At 39.4% G+C, this 24,028-nt stretch overlaps 1 protein-coding gene across 3 annotated transcripts in view; it reads right to left on the reverse strand.

Moving 5' to 3' along the window:
* TRIQK (triple QxxK/R motif containing) overlaps positions 1-24,028 on the reverse strand; it is a 64,916-nt gene that overhangs the window by 38,771 nt on the left and 2,117 nt on the right. For all 3 annotated transcript variants that reach the window (XM_065053968.1, XM_065053967.1, XM_065053966.1), the window contains exon 2: positions 7,582-7,662. In XM_065053968.1, coding sequence (XP_064910040.1) covers positions 7,582-7,642 — 61 coding nt within the window. In that variant the 5' untranslated portion in view covers positions 7,643-7,662. The remainder of the gene's footprint in view (positions 1-7,581; positions 7,663-24,028) is intronic.

Below are 24,028 nucleotides of genomic sequence, written 5' to 3' on the forward strand. Positions count from 1 at the left end.
GTCTGAGAATTTTAGAAATGGGTGTCTGAAGTTAGATTTACAGATTCATAGTACTCGTATCTCAATGTGAAGTCCACCCTTCACACATACGAACTAAGATTTTGAAAGCCTGGTGAAAGAATTTCTAAAAATGTTAAACCGCTCTGCATCTGAATGAAATACATATATGCTTATGTGTCTATAGTGAAATTTTTATGTATTTTGGAGGGGATGCAAAGAGGCTGTTTTAGGCTTTTTTGACTGCAGAAATGAATCCACTGAAGAACAAATCAGAAGATGAGAGTTCGTATGAAGACAAATATGTATCATTTCAAGAGCCCTGTAGACATCAGATACCTCACAAGAATTGCAAATGCTTGAAATAACACCATGCTGAAACACAGTTCAGTCATTGGAAACAGCGTGTCAAATTTCACTCTCATTTACATCCATAAAAAAATTTGTAGCAACTCCACTAGGTGAAATGGTGATATTGTTGATGAGATTAAAATAAGAGTAGACTATGTGCCTCCATCTGTAAAAAGGTACTCTACAAGCATAGTATAAACGTATAGTAAGAGTAGTATAATCAACCAAGTTCAAAGAAAACCAAGGCTTTCGCTGTGGAGCAGGAATGGGAGCCAAGGGTGAGATACAGCACCTTCCTCCATAGTATCCACATGCACGGCATGTGGATCTGCTCCCACAGACCCCTGTCCCTGCTCATGCTGGGGCTGCGTCTGCCCAGCAAATGAAAACTCAATAATACCCATGCAAACACAAGTACATATCCAGACCTACCATCACCTTTTATGCTCCAAGCCAAGGCAATAAAATATAGCTGTACTGCTTTGGACTTTAAAAAATAAGTGATCACATACTCTATGTGCTTAAAATCCATCATCGGCCATCACAGAACATATTTTAAAACATCCCAATCATCACAAAATGTGGAATAAATTAGTATAGCCAGGCTGGGCTTGACTTCACAGCAGTGTTTTCCTCAGCTGCTCCTGCTTTAGTTTCCAAGAAGTGATGCCACTGGCATAAAACTTAAATCGAAACAGCAATCACTGACCAAAAGATCTAGTTCAATTTCTGTGACAAAGAAATTCATTCTTCATAAAACCTCCTCCCAAACAAAAGGAAAGGGACTACATGCGGTATCCGTGGCATTTCACTGTGATGTATGAAACTCAGTATAGGAAAAGATTCCAAGACTTGCCAACAGTCACACATAATAGCAAAAAGAGGGTTCTTTTCCTACTTTTCTTTATTATGTGCTTAATAGTACATTTTTATTAGAAAAAGTCAAGAGAGTAAAAAAAAAATCAAGAGTTCCACATGCAAAAAAAAGGGCACCCTGTGCACTGGAACTGCCTATTTCTTGGGTTGTTTTCACACTCTAAATAAATAGTTGTAGGGGTCTCTCCCCTTATTGTCTCAACTCAGAATAGCACGTATTTGTTTCTGTGCTTTTCCTCTCTCTACCTTTCCCCCAATAAATAGGTGACTAACAACAAATACAGGGAAAAAAAGATGACTAATTATAAAAATAGTTTGGAGAATTTTCATTCCATTGACATCAGTCCTGCTATATATTTGCTTGTGACAGCAGAGAGAGATCTCGATGCAAATGCTGCCTTCTGGTCCTGTGCCTTTTCTCAACAGATAAAAGATAGAGGAATTCCTCTTTTGTGACAAATGGTGCGATTTTGAAATTTTCGGCACAAATTCAGTTCAAACATTTTTTTTGCTCTTACTGTTGTTTCAGAAACGAAATCTAAAATTTTGATGCTGGTAACAAACATTTCCTGATCCAAAACAAAACAATCACATTTCACTTTGAAGTATGTAATATATTTCAGAATAAAGTCTCAAAATGTAACACATTTCCATTTTTGCGTGGAAAAGGGAGACTGTTAGCAGCCAGTTTGATTTGAGTATGTAATAGCAGTACTCAGGATAAAGAAGGCAACAGTGAAGGTGAATGATAACGGCAAATGGAAGAAAAGGTGAGGTGGTAGAGAGGAAACACATTTATTTGAGCAGCAAGGCAAGTGGAGATGGCAATCTGCCACAAGAAGGGCTTCCCTCTGGAGACAAGAACACAATAGGTCCATGCTCACGACTGAGATGGTAGCTGGAAATGGGAACCCCAGAGATGTTCTTGCTGCTGCTAGTTCCCATCCATCCATCCATCCATCCATCCCGCCAAGGTCTATACCTTCATGTTGTCAGTGCAACCATACTACCACAAAAAAGCCCTTATTTGGGAGACTGGCACTGCTTCCTTTGGTGATCACCCAGTTCAGAGCTGAGCTGCCTTGTGCAAGAGGCTGGGAGGCCACAGACCCCAGCTCTGCCCACCACACTCACAAGCTCATATCCACCTCCTTGGGGCTACAGCAGGACCACAACCCTTGGCACTAGGATGAGGTGCCTTTCTCCTGAATGTGGCGTCAGTTCCTCACACCAAGGAGTTTTAAAACAAGGGGCAACTTTATTAATAGAATTTTATCTATTAGTTCAGGTGGGCAGTTCTCTCTCCTCGCCTGCACTGCTGCAGCTGGGGTCTCAGGACTCCCACCCAGTCCCCTTCACCACCTCAGCCCTCTGTACGTGCTGCGCCACTGAGCACCACCTCCATCACCGAGCCACTGTGCTCAGCCTAACACCCTGTGCTTTCCAAAATGAAAATATAATTTATTTTCATTCATAATTTTACTCCTTCCCGGGGGATGTGAGGAGCCTCGTTTACTCCAGACGTGCCCTGGGCTGTGTCTTCATAAGCTCCAGCTCCTAAAGGATCATGCTGGCAAGTCAGAAGATAGAGAGCAGACAATAAGCAGACCTTTGAGTCTACAAATTGGAGGTTGAATGATTGGCAAACAACCTCTCCTCATGAAAAATTATGCTACAGCAACACAACAGTAATGAGAGCCAAAAGTATGTCTATTCCTGATTTGTAGACCAGGTTTTAGTTATGCTATAATCCTCTCAGTATGCCTGCTTAGGATCCCGCAATCACACGAGTCATGAACACTACCCACAAATCCTGTGGCTTCCATGCCGAGCAAGCGACACACCAGATGAAGAAGGATCGAAAATATACATGTGGAATTGTTCTGGGAACTTAAAGCACACATAACAGTAAACAAAGCAAATATGGTACAAAACCTGTTGCTATTTTCACAGCATTTGTGGAGCAAAGCTGCATAGATGTAGAAAGATGCATACTGCCTCACACCTTTCCTTCGCTCCCAGCAAATTACGCACAGCAGCACAAACAGCAGCAGTGAGAAGGAAATGCTGTGCAGGAGAGCTGCCCCGTTTGCTGCTGCGCTACACGTGGATGTTTGGGTACATGAGAGAGATGAATAAAAAGCGCTAAGATTACTTTTCCTCATGCCCCCTCCAGAGCCTCAGCAGCTCACGGGGAATCGAACCAGGAGATTCCCTCTTCACCATCCTCCTTCCTCCTGGCACAGTCCATGCCAGTTTGAAAAGGTTGCTGCTGTTGTTGCCTGTCCCACCTGGGGACAGTCTTCAAGAAGCCAGTGCCAGTTTGGTCTGCTAACGACACGGCTGCCCCCGCTCCTCGCAGAAAAGGCGGTGCTGCTGTCGGATACCAGAGCACTTGCTGAACAAGAGGCACTCCAGACAAATTCTGGCTGGTGGCAGGAGAGATGGCTGAAAGCCAGCTGACAGAGAAGAGCAATATCAGTCTCTATGCCTGGGGAATCCTCTGAAAACATGTCTCAAGCAAACAGCAACTGCTAATGGCACAGCGGCAAACAAGGCACGAGCGATCCTGAGCTCACACAGGAGAGAAAAAGGCAAACGGCTGAACTGAAGTGATCAACGTGAACTTGAACCGTGGCACAGGGCAAACATGTGGCGTGCCGTATGGAAACTCAGAACAAAACAGAAAGCTTGGAACAAAATGAAATTAAAAATCTGCTTTTATATCAAATTACTCCACTAAACATCTAACTGAAAACTGTGTTGAAGTTGATACGACTTTGTGACATGTTGTTCCTTGAAGACTGCCATTTTCAATCCAAAAAAAAAAGGTATTAAAAAAGTTTCAATCTGGTTACCTTCTCTCCAGCAAAGCTAGAAAACATTAAATCATGAGCTAAAAAATAACACCACACCCTTAGTCAGCAAGAGATAGCTATTCAGCCAGCATCCACCATAAGATTTTCAAGAATCCATAGATACTGAACATATGCAAAGGAAGGACAGCAATCACTCCAGGTATGGACTTAGAACTTTAAATGGGTTTGATAAATTAAGTTTTTAAAGACAGGCCCCATGCAGCCTTCCTTTGCCCACTGTTTCTAGATATAACCTATCTGGGAAACGGCGATCAAACATCCCTCTCCAAGATGGATGAGCCCTCTGTCTCTGTTCTCCTACAAACAAGAATGACCCTCCCATAAGCTACACAGTCCTGGAGCATGACAGCATTCCGTATTCTGGAGGGTCTTCAACTAAATGGCCTCACACTAAAGCAAAAGTACCTAAGTACGAAGTACCTAAAAGTACTCTTTGCAAAAGTACCTACGTTGCCAGATCTAGGGCTTATTTAACGAACAGATTTTAAGAAAAAATTGAAAGTCTTCCTATATAATTGCCAATAAGCACCTGAATGAAATCAAATCACGAAGAATTTGATGAAGGATGTGGAGCACCTCTCCTATGAGGAAGGGCTGAGAGATCTGGGATTGCATACCCGGGAGAAGAGAAGGCTCAGGGGAGACCTCATCAGTGTGTGTAAATATCTGAAGGGAGGGTGCAAAGAGGACAGAGCCAGGTCTTAGTGGTGCTCAGTGAGAGGACCACAGGCAATGGGCACACACTGAACATATGAGAAAGATTTTTACTTGGAGGGTGGTCAAACACAGGAACAGGTTGTTCAGGGAGGTTGTGAAGTTCCCCTCCTCGGAGATATTGAAAAGCCATCTGGACATGGTCCTGGGCAACTGGCTCTAGGTGGCCCTGCTTGAGCAGTGGGTTGGACCAGATGACCTTCAGAGGTCCCTGCCAACCTCAGCCATTCTGTGATTCTGTGATAAACAGATGAATTATCATCACTCACAAAAAACTATATAAGAAGAAAAAAATCAAGATGTAATGGCAAAAAAGTTGAAAGATTTCCATATTCATTATGGCAATAAAAGTTCTTGCCATAATTGGACAATATTTGCCAATAATACACCTGTTTGTCCTATAATACACCTAAAGGCATAATGATACTAGAGGGAAAACTTCACTAAGCTCAGCTACCAGGCTTAAAGTTAGACCAAAATGCTTACACCTAAAACTCAAACATGCCTGCAACACTGAGGTATAAAACCATACATCCATAAATTTTGAGCTCCCCTCTCTCACATTCATTAGGTTTACTGGTGAGATCAGAGAACTAATTTCCATTGGCAAATTCTATGGCTACACCAGTGAATGACCAGAGTGGGAGCTGGAACAGCCATAATCAGAGTAAAAGGCAGTGGATAGTCTATTTTAGTTCTTGCTCTCTGTCCTCTAAGTAATACTAGAGTCACAGAAACAGCTTCTAGGTTATGCAGTTTATTTGCCTGCAGGTGTGATATTCTTCCCTATGATAATTTTTAACACTTGCTTTTGCCAAGTTAAGAGCAATGCATCACATCAAAGGAAAAGGAGCTTAATACAAACCCCCTCAGACACTGTATTTTGCAGTACCCAATGGATCACACTACTGCGTCGTATCACAAACAAGGAAGGTGTCAAATTGTTCAGACAACATGATAGCCTAAAACCAGAGAGTCAGCTATATAACAGCTATATAACAGGATCCCTCTGAGTGCTGGGCCCCAATACAAATCTTCTTGACACTTGCTACAGCGCAGTGTCCTCTCCCCTGCTCAGTCACAGCTGATCGGTCCTGGCATCTCACAGGTGTGAGACGTCCAACCATGGTGCCGCACAGTGATAATGTGCAAGAAGGAGCCCAAGTTATGGAAAAGCAGGAGGTAATTTTGTGAGTCTCAGGCGCAGCTTTACACCTCCCTGGTCCTCCACCAGCCCAGCCTGCTCTGTGGGGATCCTGATGGAGATCACTGCTTTCTTTCACCCTGTGGAAGACCTTAAAAAATGACCCCAACTGTGGCCACCTGAAGGTGTTCACAAAGGGAATAAAAGCAACCCTAAAGGAAGCGGCTGAAAAATAAGTGACCACAATGAAAAACATGCAGAGAAAATGCCAGAAAGCTGATTCTGATTTAAACATCGTCTTTCCAAACATCCAGTTACAACAGGACAAGCTGTCCCAAAGATGAGCTGCAGGCCTCCCACTTCTTATCAAACCCCTCTGGGCGAAATACTTGTGGTGCCATCTTCTGCTAGGTACTAGTTTCCTCACAAGGTTTTCTGCATAAAACCTAAATCACACAAAAGCAGAGAGCCCACCTATTTAAGCATCTGTCCTGGTGGGCTATCTGCTATCAGCCTATCTGCTTCCCATCCATAAAGTTACTCAGAGGTCTTCAGCCACGTTTCTAAGTATGTCAGAGAATTAACCAAGGAAGCCAGTCATGTTAACTGTCCAGGACTAGGAAATATAGAGCATTCCATGGGTATCTAAAACAAATAAAATATAAAATAACCCCTTATTTCAACTTTAAATGCAGGAAAGACCATTAAAACACTTATGTTAAAATAGTAAGGCAGCACTAAAAAAATTAAGAGATTATAAAAATAAGATTGTTCACATATACTAGCTCTTTAACCATGAGAATGTACATCATAAACAGGCTTTTTTTCCCAGACACTTGCCATTGTTCTGCATATTTAAACACAGATGTGGGTGCTTAGCAACTGTAAAACAAAGTCATTTACTTAAATAACTGATAATAGATTAAGGTACTTCATTTTATATACGTACATTTAAAATATTGTGTCTGTTTTATAACACTATTTAACACCTAGACATAATCCTGATATATGGATTCCAAAAATAATACCTTCGCATTTAAGCAAATAAATAGGGATTTGTGTCTGCAATGTACATACCTGTGTTCATGTATGTGCATGTGTGTACTTTGTATACAAATCACCTACATTTACAATGGTAAGAACAGAAAAAAAATAGAAAAAAGTATTAAAATGTTAAAAGTGTTCCATTAATGTGAGAATGAATGTCATTATACAATGTAAAGGTCTGTGTCATTCAGTGTATCAAAAATTCTTACAAAGTTGTAAAAGTATTTTGTCAGAAATGCCCATATTTTACACTGGAAACAAAGAGGAAAATCAGGAAAGTTCAAACAGTTAGAAACATCATGTAGCACTGCAGTATTTCACTAGCATTTCCAAACACAGAACATGGACTCGTTTCAAGTTATTTGAAACCCTGGCTGCAAAAAAGGTTTTGCTGAATGAACTAGTCAACAGTATACAAAAAATGTTTTCCTAGAGCATGCATTATTTTGTACCACTCACAGGCAACATGAACTTTTTGAAGAAGAATAATACATTTTGTTAAACAAGCTGCGCTGGCTTCAAAAAACCAGAGATTTTTCGTTAAGCACACAAACTTTTCTTCAGATCTCTTACCTATTTGTTTCCTGTATTGGTCAACAGGAGTCCTTGCTGTAGAGGCATCTTTTCTACCCATTGTTTTCAATCCAAAAATCACTGTCAGTATCAGAAAAAAAATATGCATTATTCTTAAATAATTTACTAAGGAAATCAATTACTTCTAACATCAGAAAAAAAAAAACCAAACTGTAACAAGCAACATTTACATGATTATACACAAAGACATCAGCCTTCCCAGAGCACAATGAAACACCAGAGTTAATCATCACTTTCCTGAAGGCTATTAGATAAATTCTAAACACACCTTTCTCCCCATTGCATGAGTTATTAACATTACAGAAAAAAGTAACTAAACTGACGCACTGTACTTCAGCATTTGCTACTACTGATTTACTTTCCTATTTTTTTTTTTTTTTTAGTAAACCAGGGAGTGAATGTAGTATTGTGAGCTGCTTGTATTGTTGGCAAACACATTTACATGGTGCCCGAGAGCCTGGGGCAGGAAGGGGCATATCTGCATCCGCAGGTGTAATTGCCCAGGAAACACCCCTGTGGTCCCAAGAGGACTGACCTCTTCCACAAGTGCCAGATTTACTGTTGGAGCACAGAAGACACACACGATAGCCAACACTTGTCTTTTCCCAGCCAGCCCTGGTGAGCACAGTGCCATGGGCAAACTTTGGTTGAAACATCCTGGGTAGCCACGAACCATCTGCAGATGGTGCACGTATGGGCTTGGAGCATCTGCAAGAGCTTTACTCTTCTCTCCCCCTGCTCAAGCAAGGCACACTCTCTGGGAAGTGCAGCCTTGAAGGCACCATGATGCCAAACCATGGTCACAAAAACATACCAAGGCACTTCTGAACGGGCATCACAACATTAAACATCCACCATTATTTCCTCCAGCCAACCCGAGCAAAAGAGAGGAACAAGATCCCCAAACCACAGCAACCCCATGCTCTCCTACTTTCCTGCCATGGGCTCTAGAGATCTGCAAATGAAGAGAATGTGGAGCATAATGGTGAGAGCTGGGGCTGCACCCATTTTACACCTCTCAGTATTGAGAGTTTAAATCCCCTTCAGTGCATTAAGGTAACAACCATCGTGACCCTCAAATGGGCTCCTCATGTTGCCCAGCACAGGCAGGTGACGCTAGGACTGCACAGAGAACTACACCATCATTCATCCAAAGATGCTCTTTTTGGTACTTTGGTGCTGCCACACCATCCATGTAACTGAACAAGCATCATCTGAGTAGTATTTTAGCCAACTCCAAATATACCCATTTAACATGCAAAACCTTACGGTCTCATATTCATCCCACTGCAGGACTGTCACTCAAAAGATGCAGTAAGACTTTACAAATAACGCTCTTTTCACCTTTTTTTTCCATAGTCAAAAAATACCTGGCTTTTGTAGTCACACTTGCTGCTCAAAACACTGGTTTTCAAGCATTTTGGATGGGCTGAAGACATTACTCATCACAGCAACGATAAGCCCCACTGTTTGACCATCTTTATGACACAAGCATCCCAGCATCAACCCCTGCGGTCCCAAGAGGACTGACCTCTTCCGCAAGTGTCAGATTTACCGTTGGAGCACAGAAGACACACGATAGCCAACACTTGTCTTTTCCCAGCCAGCCCTGGTGAGCACAGTGCCATGGGCAAACTTTGGTTGAAACATCCTGGGTAGCCACGAACCATCTGTAGATGGTGCACGTATGGCCTTGGAGCATCTGCAAGAGCTTTACTCTTCTCTCCCCCTGCTCGAGCAAGGCACACTCTCTGGGAAGTGCAGCCTTGAAGGCACCATGATGCCAAACCATGGGCACAAAAACATACCAAGGCACTTCTGAACGGGCGTCACAACATTAAACATCCACCATTATTTCCTTCATAACATGGTTTGAAGTACAGCTGCAGGAATCATGCCATCGGTGATTCGTGCATTTGTAACTCACAGTCTTATTTATTTATTTATCTATTCCATAAGAATTATTCGCATTTAATACCAGGTAACAAAACTGAAAAAAACACAGATGGAACCAAGCTCCTTAATTTAAAGTGTGGGACACAGGGCATAATATGAACTTTGATTCTCCAAAATTAGCCAGCTTTTTAAAAGGTATTCAGGAGTAGTGATATGGTATAAAAAATACCATTTGTTTTATTCTGAACAGAAAACTCAATTATAGTGTTTTGTTTAGTTTTAATGCAGAGAATACTCCCATTTTACATAAAACACATAAGCAGTGAATTGTAATCCAGTTTGTCTGGTTGGCTGATTTTTAGCCTTCTGTTATGCTGTCCAGCTATTTTCTCAACTGAGTTAGATTTCTCACATAACATTCACATCCTAGTACCAAGAGTGAAAAATAAAAGTAATATCTGAACTTTCAAATAGTTGAGGAGATAACAGATACATTTTATACTGCAAAACTACTTCTTGGCTTTTTTATGCCACTGTTAAGAGACTGTTTTGACTTGCCTTTTGCAATTTCAATAGCCTACTAATGTTTTGTAACAAAACATCAGCTGTGAAAGATGGTTGCAGTGCCAATAAAACACAAGAAGAAAACACAGGCAAAAATTATTTCCCGACTTGATCCAAGCCACAGAGACTCTCGCGTTTGCCCACGTGGCTCAGTGTCACTGACTCCCACATCTAGAACCTCGACTCCTCTTTGTTCTTCAAAGGGATGCCGTAATCATCATTCATTTCCACCGCTTTGATGGTTAGATAGCAAACGCCCGAGAAACCCATGGAGACATTAGCGCATACAGCCGCAATGTCTAATAAGACAGCTATTTGCATAAAAGATCAGCCACAATTTAAAATGTGTTGTGATAGATGTGGAAAGGGAATAACAGATCTATATTAGCATGTACGAAACCAAGATTGTTTTCACAATTTAATTCCTCGGGGACTGTGGCTCATCACCTTTTCTTGTAAAGAATGCTGCATTCCCTGAGGAAGCAACTTGCCACGAGCCAGAGTTAAACTAAAATATGGATTAATAAGAGATAATATTTATTATTTATGAACCAGGCTGTAGGAGTGGTTTCCAATGTAACTTTCTGATCAGATTTCCACAAAGGAAGGGCCTGGAACCTTTGTGAGTGACAAAAATGATTTGAAAAGTGCCTTTTCCCCATTTAAAATAGCAATGGTCACTCTAAACTTGGTCACCTTTACAGTAAATGAAATTTGCACTCGAGTCCTTCCCAGCTGTCTCTGGCAGCTCTGTGGCCCCCGACATCAGCCAGAGGAGGCTCTGGTGCTTCCTTCATGTCCTTGGGGAACCAAAGGGCCAGGCAGTGCAAGGTGTTGCCTGCAACCCGTCCTGCCTTCGGGTCCCTGGAATGTTAATGACAACAGAACCACTAAGACAACACATAAAGGAGCTCATCACTGCTCTTTTTACAGGCTACTAAACTGCCTCAAGGCTACTTACAGCTCATTTGAAGGCAAAGTGAGCCCTCCTCAACTTTCAAGCTTTTACAAAAGATAGTTTCAAGGAAATAAAGTGAAGCAAGGCCTAATAGAATGATTTTTTCTTTTATTGCTATTCCAGGGATACTTCAAGGTCAAAAGAAGTCTTTGTGGTACCCTTCACTGTTGTTTCACCCTCTTTCTCTTCCCTTCTAGCAGTTCACCTTTGAAGGCTTACAGCTTCAGAAGAATGCATTGTTTTCCTTTTCCTCCTCTTTTATTCATAAGCAGTGATCAATAATAATTAATACACACTATAAATTGCCTGTTAACACCTCCAACTGTCAACAGCATTTTGTGAGAGAAAAACAGTTCTGAATGTCTATTCAAGGTCTGGCCACAGGAGTGTTTATATTTCCACCCACTATTCTTGATGCATACACAGCTTGTATCAACAGAAAAAAAAAAAAAAGCAATTACTTTAATGAAACAGAAACATACCACGAAGGACTTTAGAAATACTAATAAAAATATGTACGAGGGACTATATAGCAAAAGATTGTACTCTGTGCATCTATGGTGCAATACAAATTATTAAAAATAGTGATAAGGATCAAAGTGTGAACTAGTGAACACTCGAAGACCTGCATATGTGCATGTGTGCAAACTTTCTTAGAGGTGATATTTGATAGTATGTCTGTATTGTTCAATGAAAAGCTGGTTTAATATTAATAGATGTCAAATTAAAGAAATAAAAATAACCAATGAAATGACTGGTTTTGTAGCTGAGCTGTAGCTAGTCAGTTGAGAGAAAACCAAGTTAAAAATTCAGGATAGAAAAAAACCACTGCACAATGTAGAAGTACTGGACCAGATCTTCAGCTGTTATTGAAAATGCAAGTGAATGCACACTGAATATCTGCATATATGCAGAAGTATCTTGTCCTTAATTGCAAACTGATAACTAACTTTAAAATCCCTTTTTTTTTCTTTGTTCTTGAATCCAATGCAGGTTGATAATTTGAACTCATAAATTATTTTTTATATGATTCCAAGATTACTGATATCTATGAAAAAAAATGGTGTTTTACCAGTCAATTCCGTAGCTCACAGTTTAATAAATAACGGATATTAAAACCCTTACAAGTTGCAAGAACACAAAGATAGCCTTTTATCCTCTTTGGGTAAAGTCCAAGCAGCACATGGGATCCTCTGTGAAGATCAAATTATTCGAAAGAACTGGTAGCAATGCATTTCAATGCATTTCACTGCATTTCAATACCTACTGCATGTAGGAAAATTGGAAATTATTACTGCTGGTTACTTTAATTGGCTTTTTTTGGTGTACTGCCAAATACAGTAACTAAGGTCTGTCTGTACAGCAGTGGAAGAAATGCAGTGGAAGAAACTTGCAGACAAAATTGCAAGAATAGTGCAGCTGAATACTTTAGCGATACTTAGGCAAGAGAAAGAATTTAAAAGCCTTTACTACTACTACTTAAAAAACCACATACAAACAAAGAAAAAAATGAAAAAAATCTGTTCATGTTCTTTTGATAAGTGTTACAGCAGTCTTCACCATTCCTCTGGGAAGTCTCTTTCAAAGGATGAGATCATTATTTCAAAGGAAATAGTACCTGTCCATGATGCTTCTTGCAGAATGTACCTCTACTTTCTTTGGGCATTCATTTCATTTTGGTTTAATAAAAAGAATTTAACATTTCTTCACTTAATCTTAAAAGCAGAAGAGGTGATTTAAATTCTCCAACTGGGAGTTTTCCCAAATTTAACTGAAAATATTGCTAAAATAATATACTATACAAGCACAAAAAAAACCCACTGTACCATATTCCAAGATTAATACCACCTAGGAACTACAACTTTTATTCTGGCATATATCAGGCTGTTCCTTCCTGCTCCTTCATGTAAGGAGCAGGAAAAAAACACATTGTTACTTCCAGTAAGTCACCTTGGCACTCCAGGGAAAGGAGCAGCTCTGATTGTTAGTTATACAACACCTACAGAAGACATGAAATTGGCTCCAAATTTATTTAACAAAAATAGTTTAGAAGTAATAGCCCATACAAATACTCCACATATTCTCCAGGCTGTTTCAAAATCCCGAGTCAATACATTACAAAAAACAAATTTCATCAACAACCCAGATTAGTTTCACCTAATTTGAGGCAGGTAAGTGAGACACTCAGGTTATGCAGGAGGCCACCTCTGCTCCCCATACACTGAATGAAGAAAGAGATGCCATGGTGAGGAATCCAAATCACCTCCAGCAACTTTGCTGTCATGCTATACTCCTAAACTTACCTTAAGTACCTAAAATTTGGTGAGATTATTTGGGCCCAAATATTCGTACTTGCTCCTCTAGCAAAACGTCTACTTATTTTTGCCAGATGTAAAATGTTTTTAAATATCTGAAGAGTTGAAAAGCTTATCATTCAATGTATTCATTACAGGAAAAAAGTGAAAATTTCAAGGATTGCAAAACCTAAGATTTTTAATATTTCATACTTATGCAAAATTATTTGGTTTTTTTAAGCAAAAAATATGCTGTTAAAAATGTCAAAGGTTCCTTCCATTCCCAGCAGAGTACAGTTTGTCACAGATTCTATGCGAAGAAGAATCAAAATGCCCTAGGCCAAAACTCACTTATAAAAACTTTACTTGTACAGAAGATATCTGTTTAGCAATTGGTATTTTATTTGTTATTATGAACAGTGTGACATTTTGAAGGAGAATATTCCTATTTGTAGCAATTCTATGCACCTTAAATTTACTTTTCATTATTAGGATTTGTTATTTGTCTTCAGAACCAAATTCCCTGCTCACTTCAGAGCCAAGAAGGGCTATACCATCTGTGAAACTTATATTCATTTTAATATGAAGACAGATCTTCATCTGAACAAATTTAAAATTCCAAACGTTCAAAGATAACTTTTTTTCTTTCTTTTTTATGAATACATGGTGTGTCAAGAAAATATCCTTAAAGAAGTTCAAGAAGGAAAAAAAGGATACGTGTGGTTTGATTCTGCCTTGCCAGACAGTTCAAAATGTAGTATTTCCCAGAGGAAAGAGTAATCTCTGCTAAAGGGAATGTTACACAATAAATTACATCATATGCATTATCTCAGAACATTCTTTAAAATAACAGAATCTGTTTAAACTTATTTTTGGGGCGGGTAGAAATCAGAGGTAAAAAGGGTGGGAAGAGAACGGGCACCCAGACGAGCCCAATGCCAAGAGGCACAACCACCAAGGATGGATTTGGCCTCCGTGGGAGCGACCACAGGAGCTGTGCAGCCCCCTGGGAGCTCTGGGGCCGAGCAGGGAGGACATCACCACCACCACCACCTGCGCACAATGTAAACAAAGCATATGCCCTCCTCCTCTTGAGTTAAAAGTTCATCGAGCCAAGAGCAACGATGAGAAACAATTATTTGCTCCATCTCGGTAACTGAAGCGGCAGCAGTGAACATTCTGCGGTTCAGTTAAATCCAGGCAGTTTTATTCCCTCTTTGATCCCCACCACGCACCCCTTCAGCACTCATTTCCTTTGATGAAGTAGGGAATAATTTGAATAACAGGTATAAAGCTAGAGGTCACAGACCTTTAATTTCAAAATCAGCTAAGTCTGCCTAAGCACTTCACTTCTAATATGTTATGAAGTTACAATTCTTGAATTTAACAGAGTGTCACGTGGTTTCACTGAGGTTTTATTCCAAAATGTCAGAAACTTTGTTTTACCCTGCTGGGTGTTACAGCGGGGGAAGAGCCACTTCTTTAAATGAGAAAGTAACCTCTCTACTCCCCCCTCTCTTTAATTTTGGAAAGTGACAAACATTCCATTTCTTCTAGATGTTATTACTTTCCCCGGACTGCCACAAGTCCTTGCTTGCTATAAGCCTGGGTGCTTTATTTACACACACTTGTTAATTCCTCATTTATAGATTTTAAGGGTAGGCTCATTTTTGATGGAAATGAAATTCTGATTTCTTCCTGAAGTGATAAATTTTTAGGGAGTAATCGTACATCCCTTTGCCACATTCATACTAAACGACAGTTCACAACCATTCAGAGGACAGAAAGTCTCTTTCATGATGTTTTTAGTATTGCAAATGGGATATGACTCTCAGTGAGAACAAATCTTGTAACTTCTCAAGTTATTCACACACTACAGCATTTTAGTACAATAAGTAATTCCATATTGAGAATTTTTATTGTTTCTAATGTGCCTTTTTTTTTTTCATTTGCATTATCTTGGACAACTAAAACTACTACAACTCTGAGTGAATTATTTAAAAATTTGAATAGTTTCTTTGAAGAAATACATCAAAACAAGACAATTTGAAACTGATAGAATTTTTCCTTTCCTCCCACCCTGTTTGTAAAAACACGTTTTTGAAGTATATTAGACTAAGTTTCAACTTATTTTTTCCCTATTAATTCTAATATTGATATCCCATATATTTTGATTCCATTTTCATTGAATTTTGTCTATCACTTGAGAAGAAAAGCAGCTCTCAGCAAATAGTCTCTTCCCACTTGACAATCAACCTAGTAACTGAATGCCAAAATAAACCAGCCACAAATAAGTCACACAGACACAAAGCTGGGAGGCAGGCAAGTGGGACTTTCTGTTACGTTACTTCACTGTAGTATAATACTGTATCCTATCACACATGACTTCAAGTCATAATAATTGCTAAAACTGGTCACCACATTTATAGCCTAATGACTGCCTCACTTCTTACCTTAAGCAAGCACACACAAGTTGAAAGAAGGCTACAAACGACGGCAGCAAATAACACTTCAGTACACGTAGACCTAATCGTAACACTTCAGCAAAACTGAATTATTATTTCCATTACTAAACCTGGTCTTAGAAAGGACTTAAAAGGTAATCTTTCGATCCAGCATTCAGAATGAATGTGGGGCTTTTTTTTATTTTCTCTCAAACTACTGCCGCTCAATAAGTATTAAATAGACTGATGTATGAATGAAGAAAAATAGTTTTATGCCACTTTTGTTGTCTCACATGCTGCATTAGGCATTCAGGAAAGCAACTCAGCTTAAAAAAATAAATCTATTCTAGTCACCAGGCAAAAGAAACATTAAGTGTAAAGAATTTTAATTTGATAGTTTTGGCATTTATGTTTTCCTGTATTTTCCAATAACTGATTAAACACAGAATAACCTGTTAATCTTTCCCATAAAGATCAGAAGATAAAGCTGACAAGCACTTCCTTAGCCTTAACATAGTACATCATGCTTTGTATTTTTTAATTTAAAATTGTCTGAGGTGAAAACCAGTAGACAACATGTCAAATGTACAATTCAGCCCTACAGTACTTACTAATGAGCTTAATAGTCAGGCTTAGCGAGCAGACCCATGGATGTTAGCAGCAGCATTTTCAAAACCAAGTCCTACTCTATTGGTTTTGAAGGATTAGGCCATAATTGGGTGAAGAGTTTAATACGGCTTAAATAACATCAGCTCAGTAGTTTCCAAAGTAGTTCAAAACAATAGGCCATGCACACTCTCGGCAGATTATATCTAAATAGCTCAAGACTTGGCTCTCCTGAAATCTACCTAGAGATCCCATTAAGGGCAATGATTTTTAAGATAAAGAATAAAGTAATAGTGTACATGATACCATCTCTTGAGGAGCTTTATGTTCTATTTGGGCAAAAAGGAAATATAAGATCATTGATATCTACCAAAAATCTCAATCTTGAACAAAATTGAATTAAAGAAGTGGCTCAAACTCAGGCTAAAACCTTTATACGCGCTGAATGAAAAAACAAGCTTTGATAGCCATCAGAAAATGTGGTGAACTGTTTAGTTGCCTCATTTTAAAGCAGAGAAGACAAGTGTGAAGAGTAGCTGGGAAGAAAAGGCAACAAAAAGGAAAACTGGCAACCAGTAGAAAAGTATCAGTTGAAGCAGCAGAAAGTCATGTGAATGAAGGTCCCAGGTGCAACCATTTGTGGCGATGTCTGCTCGGACTCTTGTCACAGCTCTCCTCCTAAGACCGCAGGACGGGAGGAGACTGTGTCCCCATCTACCTCCAGCACTCCTGAACAGCGTGTATGTGTCACAAGGAAGAACTTTTGCTGCAGGGCTCATTGTCCAGGAGAATGCCAATGGATGACACGAACAGAGACTAACACACTGAAGAGAAGTACTCCTCTGGATGCTTCAAGTCACACAGAACATGTGCAATTCTCTTTACTGTAAAAATATTAGTGAAGTACAAAATCTAACACTTTACAAGGGTTGACGCTTTTCGAGACAACACGTTTAAGGTCCTGGGCTCTGACGTGCGAAAGGCTGGCCTTCTCTGGTCTAAAAGATACCTCTGATGAGAGATTCCTACAGCCTCAAACTAGTTAGGAATGGAATGGAATTGAATAGTTAAGAGAGTCCTATAAGAGAGCATTTAATGAGTAGCTATCAGCTCACAAGCATCTCTTCAGGATCTCTAGCCTGAGATAAAACGGCAGATGACAACCCACTCCATTTGCTCTCATTTCCTGAGAGCACCTCTCTAAACACGGGGGGTTTGCACATGCCCTTGGCCAGAGTCAAAGGAGAACACGTGCTTCAACACTGCCATAATGTTTTATTAGAAGCAGGAGGATATACAGCCTGAAATCTGGCCTTGTAGAATACATACAACAACAAAAAACTGCTAAAGCATACAGTGAAAAGAGTTCAGACCATTTTCATAAGCGCAAACAGCTTCAACACAGCATCACAAGAAACTGCAAGTCTGTCCTGCTCCTGCTGGCTTTGCTTCGTCCTGTCACCACTGCACCAGAAGCTTTGCAACCTTGTAACCAAACTTAAGAAGTTTAAGCAGAGCTAGGTCAACTCTGACAAGAACTTAACCTAAGCTGCTTCTGCTTTTAACTTCTGAAATACCTTAACCCATGCATGCAGCTTTACAGCCATTCCAGTTGCTTCTATACGGATTTTGTTCTTTTAATTAGGTGAGTTAATGAAAATCTATATCCATAAGAGTACAGAGGATACATCTTTCCAGCTCTTCACTATTTTCAGCACTGACAGTGTTTAAAGGCTCAAAACCAGACAAAAGACAAGTCCAGTCAGACAGTCATTGCCCTGAGCTTTTTCCTACACACACCATTCCCTCCCCTTGAACGTACAGTATGTATTCTATAGAGTCCTTCTATGGTCAGAATACAGAATTGAACCGAGCCTATACAATATACATTACTTGTGTGCAATAAACGACAAAATGCAAGTGCTTTGAATTCTTTACTCAGCATATATGGGTATGTTTTAGTACAGTACCCACATTTAGATCATCATTTCCATGGGTCTGTATAAACACGCATGAAGATAAACAGGCTCTCTGCCCATGTAGAACTGGAAGAATTCATCCAGAAGCTTTGCTTTGTAAATCATTTCAGATGTATTTTACTGAAGCCATAAAAGATATTAGCAAGTGCACTGGGACCTTTTGTTTTAAATTATTATGATGTTACTTTAACAGAAGTTACTAATATTATTTAACCCCACTGGCATGCTTCAAATGAAAATAGTTTGAAGCTTTTTTTAAACATTTTTTTTTTCTCTATAATAATATTTTTTTTTTTCCACAATACCGTCTTCTATTTAGCCTGTTGGTCCGCCCTCTGTAATGGGAAAAAATGACACATTCACACAGATGCAGTACAGCCTTGCCTATGACACTCAACACCATGTCTGTAGGAGGGCCCCTGCTCCAACCATGTGGGACAGGTTGCTAATAGAGCTTGCTGAGGTCCAACATGGGTGAGGTACACGTGGTCAGAAACATCCCAGCAAACCTGAACCTCCTCTCAAGCTCAACTACCAAAGGTAATAACATTAGCAGAAATAAGTCTGTATCTTCCAGTACCTTCATTGTGCTTTCAGATTTTTCATAGAATTTAGAACTAGGCACAACTTTCTAGCACCAGTTTTATTAAAGGGATTTAAACCACCCTCCTATCTCTCCCACCACCTCTGCTAGGCTGCACCAAACCTTCTTGCCGCTGCCTTGCACTTGAATTCCCTTTGGCTACAGGTGCTCCTTCAAAAACCACAAACCTTCCCATGGTCACAGCTTTACAAGATAAAATCTTCCACTCTGCACACACATCTAGCATTCCTTCTTCCTTGACACATTTGCAGGCAAACTGCATTTTAACAGACTCATGTTATGATGCTCTCAGCCATGCTTTAAACTTCATCCCTTCTGCATCCATCCAGCAATCACTGAACCATCCATAGTTTGTCACTATTGCTTTTATGTTTACACCCTGACAATTGAGTAAAACAGTGAAAAGCATCACATCTGACACAAACGCTGAGGAAAGTCCCCACAAGCTCTCATCTGTCGACAGTGGCCTTCAGACATTACTTCCGAGTGCTGGCAGCTCACCAGCTCTTTATCCACTTTATTGTTATTGTACAGTCCTAATTTTTAAATTAATTTTAGTTGAGTAACAATAAATCAAGGACATAATCGAATTTAAGTGTTAGCTATACAAATAGTGTACTTTCAGTCTGACAGCCAAGACAAAAACAAAACAAGTAATACGCTACTTCAGGTTAACTGTTTCCTTTTGGCAAGAATGCAAGCAATAGCAAACTGGTCTAGCAGTGAAGTAAGTGATGCAGTCTTAATTGGAGGCAGCCTAATCAGCTCCACACACAATGAGTGCAACATTAAAACCACCTTCTGGACAATTTCTATGGCATACATACTACATGAAAGAAATACCTGTGGTTTTTAATATGAGCTTTTAGGCATGATCACTGTTAAGAGTAGGCAAAACCATGAGCTGAGAGTTTAAGTAGAGATGGTCATATGGTACAGCCAACGTTCAACCTAATATACAGGGGAGTCTCATAAACAGGCTTCTGGTATCTGAGAGGCTTTAAGATGCTGCTGACCACAGGTGTTCAATCACCTCTCTGCCAGGGACAAGCAGCCTCTAAGAAAGGGCAACAAGACGGGATACGTTCTGTACCCAGGCCCGGGGACCCCATTGTCAGTCTATACATCAGCTCAAGCAACCCAAAATGACACAAGTTAAAGTGAGGGAAGCAAACAGAGGTGCAGGCACTGCTGGCTCCTCTGTGAGGGCTGGCAAGCGGGCGACCAGCTGGCAACATCTTCAGCCACAGCATCTGAGGCTTCCAGAGCACATCTGTCAGAGCCATTTGTGAATAAATTTGAGCATAAGAGTTTGTAGAATTGAGAAGAACTTCATCTGTAAAGATTACAGTGAAGACACAACAGGTAAAGCACAAAAAGCTACAAAGAAAGGATGACTGATAATGTAAATGTGAGAAGTAATTATCATGGGTAAACTTAACCTTTTCCTCATTTACACCCTGTAGCACAGCCGGAGAGAAAACAATTGGAACTTTTAAATCTACTACATTTCCAACCCAATCTGTTTCCCCACTATAAAAAACAGTTGATAACATAAAAGGTTATTTTGTTCCATTATTTATTTTCTTTCAATGGAAATACAGGAGGATAAAGTTGGCTTTCCAGCTAGAGGCAAGCAACTCCAGGTGATGTTACCCCATCTTTTATTTTGTTGTCTTACCTTAGAAATAATCTCAATAGTAGCTGACAACAAACTTGTGCACAAAATGGTGTGCTTCAGTTTGCCCGCTAGATTTTAACTTCTCAACACCATTCTCAACATTAACCTAGTGTAACCTTTGCTCTTTCTCATACTTGCTCTTTCTGGTATAAGTGACTCCTCCACTGCAAGTTTCTGCTGTCAAAACAGTTTGTCTTTATTCACTTCACCAGCTCAACGTGTATTCTTGGATTTTTATTTTACCCTTCCTCTCCTGACCATCTCCCATCCTTCTTTAGACCTGCTATTGGGTTTACATTGGCATATTCATCACTCTGTGTCTTTCCAATTCTATCTTGGTTCTGATGGTAAAACATACTTGGTGAAGGACAATGCCAAGAACAATCACAACATATGAATAAACAATATTTTGTCAATATATGAATTATGATATTTAAGATTGCAAAAAGTCCTGGGACACAAACTGTATTGTATAAAGCTCTGTTGTATCATTGCAATATGTAGTTAGAGAGGCAAAAATTGAAAGGCTGAAGGAGCTGGGTCTCTTTAGCTTGGAGGAGACTGAGGGGTGACCTCATTAATGTTTATAAATATATAAAGGGTGAGTGTCACGAGGATGGAGCCAGGCTCTTCTCGGTGACAACCAATGATAAAACAAGGGACAATGGGTATAAACTGGAACAAAAGAGGTTCCATTTAAATTTGAGAAGAAACTTCTTCTCCGTGAGGGTGACAGAACACTGGAACAGGCTGCCCAGGGAGGTTGTGGAGTCTCCTTCTCTGGAGACATTCAAAACTCACCCGGACACATTCCTGTGTAACCTCATCCAGGTGTTCCTGCTCTGGCAGGGGGATTGGACTAGATGATCCTTCAAGGTCCCTTCCAATCCCTAACATTCTGTGATTCTGTGAAATCAAACTTAAAAAATCACTGATGTTGATTTCTAGCCTTGCTGCTAAAAATATGCAGAAAAAATGGGGAAAAAAAGGGATTAGCGCTGCCCAGGTTGAGAATGCCTGGAGTAAGTGTTCACTCAACTCACTGAATTACAGGGCTATCTATGTGACGTCAGTGATACAAAAGCACCTGGGGTGCTTTGACATTTTCCCACGACCTTTAAACATAACTCTAATGAATAAAAATGTATCAGGAATCGTAGGCTGTTGCAGATAATCTGGGGATATTAAAGCTGCATTAATGCAAGTCCTACTTGGAGAAACACACTCAAGTGCTTTTTCTTCTTCTGTAGCAGTACCGGTGACCATGTATGTTTGTCATTACATGAACAGAGTTCCTTCCTAAGTGGCAAACACCACAGTTTTCCTGGAACTATCTTTCCTTCTTATCTTGTTTCCAAAGGGCAAAAAATATCTTACCTGTTTATTCTGTGTGCCAAAAAATACTTCAAGACTAAAACTAATTATTAAAGAGCTGTAACATAAATTGTGCTTCTTCATCTCCTCTACCAACGACACCATGATGTTTATGTTGTGCATAATACTGTGATGATATATGAGATCATCAGCTTGGTAACTAAAAACAGTTTTGCTGTGCCTGTGATTGATAAACTATGGAATTATTAAAACATTAAAAATGTTAATCTTTGTAATAATCTCCTGAAAAGTTTTCATAATAATTTAAACCATCGATCATTTTAATATTTAATCATTGCAGACTTCATTTGAAATGAGGATAGCCGTTCACCGAAAAGCACTCCATTTTTTATTTTAAAAAATTATCGGCTTGTATGTATTCTGTAACTCTCTTCACATTTTTTCCTCAATAAAAAGTAAACCTGCAAGCAAATGAAAAAATATACAAGAGCAGAAAAATTTAAAGCAGAGTTTGTGTCAGAAAACATAGACTTTTGCAGTTCCAGGAGTAACTGTAGTGTCATAAGAGTCAGGGGATTGAGGGACACTGCTACAGTAAATGAAAATCATTACCTTCTTTGCCTACACCTTACAACAATCTATTTTTTGTTCTCTCTGTGTGTCTCATAATATTTAAACATAATAATTTGTGTAGGGAGAATAAGTAATTTAAATAGAGTGGTTCAGCTCTCCAAGATGATATTGAACTGAAAAATCCAAGCCAAACGTCTTCATTGCACTAAAAAACCCAACCAACCAACAACAACAAAAAAGTCAAATCCACAAACAAAACAAAGAACAAAAAAAGAAAGCCCACCCCGCCTTGTTTTCTATGCAGAGTTTACTAGAATTGGATGTTCCCTGGACCTACTGCCATCAAGTACACTGAGCTCAAGTTGTCCTTTAAGACTAGGTTACAGGATTTGGCTGAAATACTTGAACAAAGTAGATTCTAGATATACACTGGACACTACCACAGGTTAATATATTAGCTTACACGAGTAGTCTTCATTGTGTCTTTGAGACAGAATTCTGTGACCAATAGCGAGTTTGAGGATTTTCCCATACCCACTATAAAACTGGTTCACAAACTGGATTCCTCTTCTGAAGAGGCTGCAGCATGTAATGGCAAGAGGCACAAAGTCAGTGAGCTGGCAGAAATAGATGTGGAATCTTCCAATGCGTATAAACTCACTCTGTATAGTTCAAGTATATGAATATAAATAAATAAATAAACAGTAATAAAAGTACTACTTTTATTCTTGATTTTACAAAGAAGTGTATGTATCTTGTTGCATATTACCTTTTGCTAAAGTCTGGTTTTAAGGAAAGATGTATGGAAAAATCCTGTGCATTGAATGTGATGCATTAATCAAATCAGAAACTCAGCAGCTTACACTGAAACAGAAGGGACAGTCCTGTTTTTATGGAACCTAACAGAAACACATATATGTGTTTGGACGTATATCGACACAATATTTAAAATTAATTACATGAGGAGTTTTACCAATGCTAACAGGAATCTGGTTTAGTTATTTGATCTTTCAGAACAAAGATCTTTGAAGAGCTCCCATATCTGTGTTGAAATAACTGAGTATTTTCCATACTGCTTTTGCAGATACAAAATACTATTTTAGACAGACTAATAAGTCAATTGTAGAACACTGTTTTATTACTTTAACCAAGTAGAGATTACAGCAAATTCACAGAATTACAGGGTTGATGATGTTGGGAGGGACCTCTTGAGGTCATCTACTCGAGCTCATCTACTCCTGCTCAAACAGGTTCAGCTAGAATATTATACATAAATTATAGAATGATAAGTTACAGAATGTATTAAAAAGGGATTTACATATGGAACCAAGAAGAACAGAAAAAAGCGATCAATTGCCTTTTCTTCAAAAAAAGTGTCAACTGTTTGTATTGGTTTGATTAATTTATTCCAAAGTGAATACTTCTCTGTTTTCTCTACACTCAAAGTACTGACTTGATATATGTAAGGTTACATCTTCACAGCTCCCATGAA

Source organism: Columba livia, chromosome 2 (genome assembly GCF_036013475.1).
Source record: "Columba livia isolate bColLiv1 breed racing homer chromosome 2, bColLiv1.pat.W.v2, whole genome shotgun sequence".
Taxonomy (NCBI): domain Eukaryota; kingdom Metazoa; phylum Chordata; class Aves; order Columbiformes; family Columbidae; genus Columba; species Columba livia.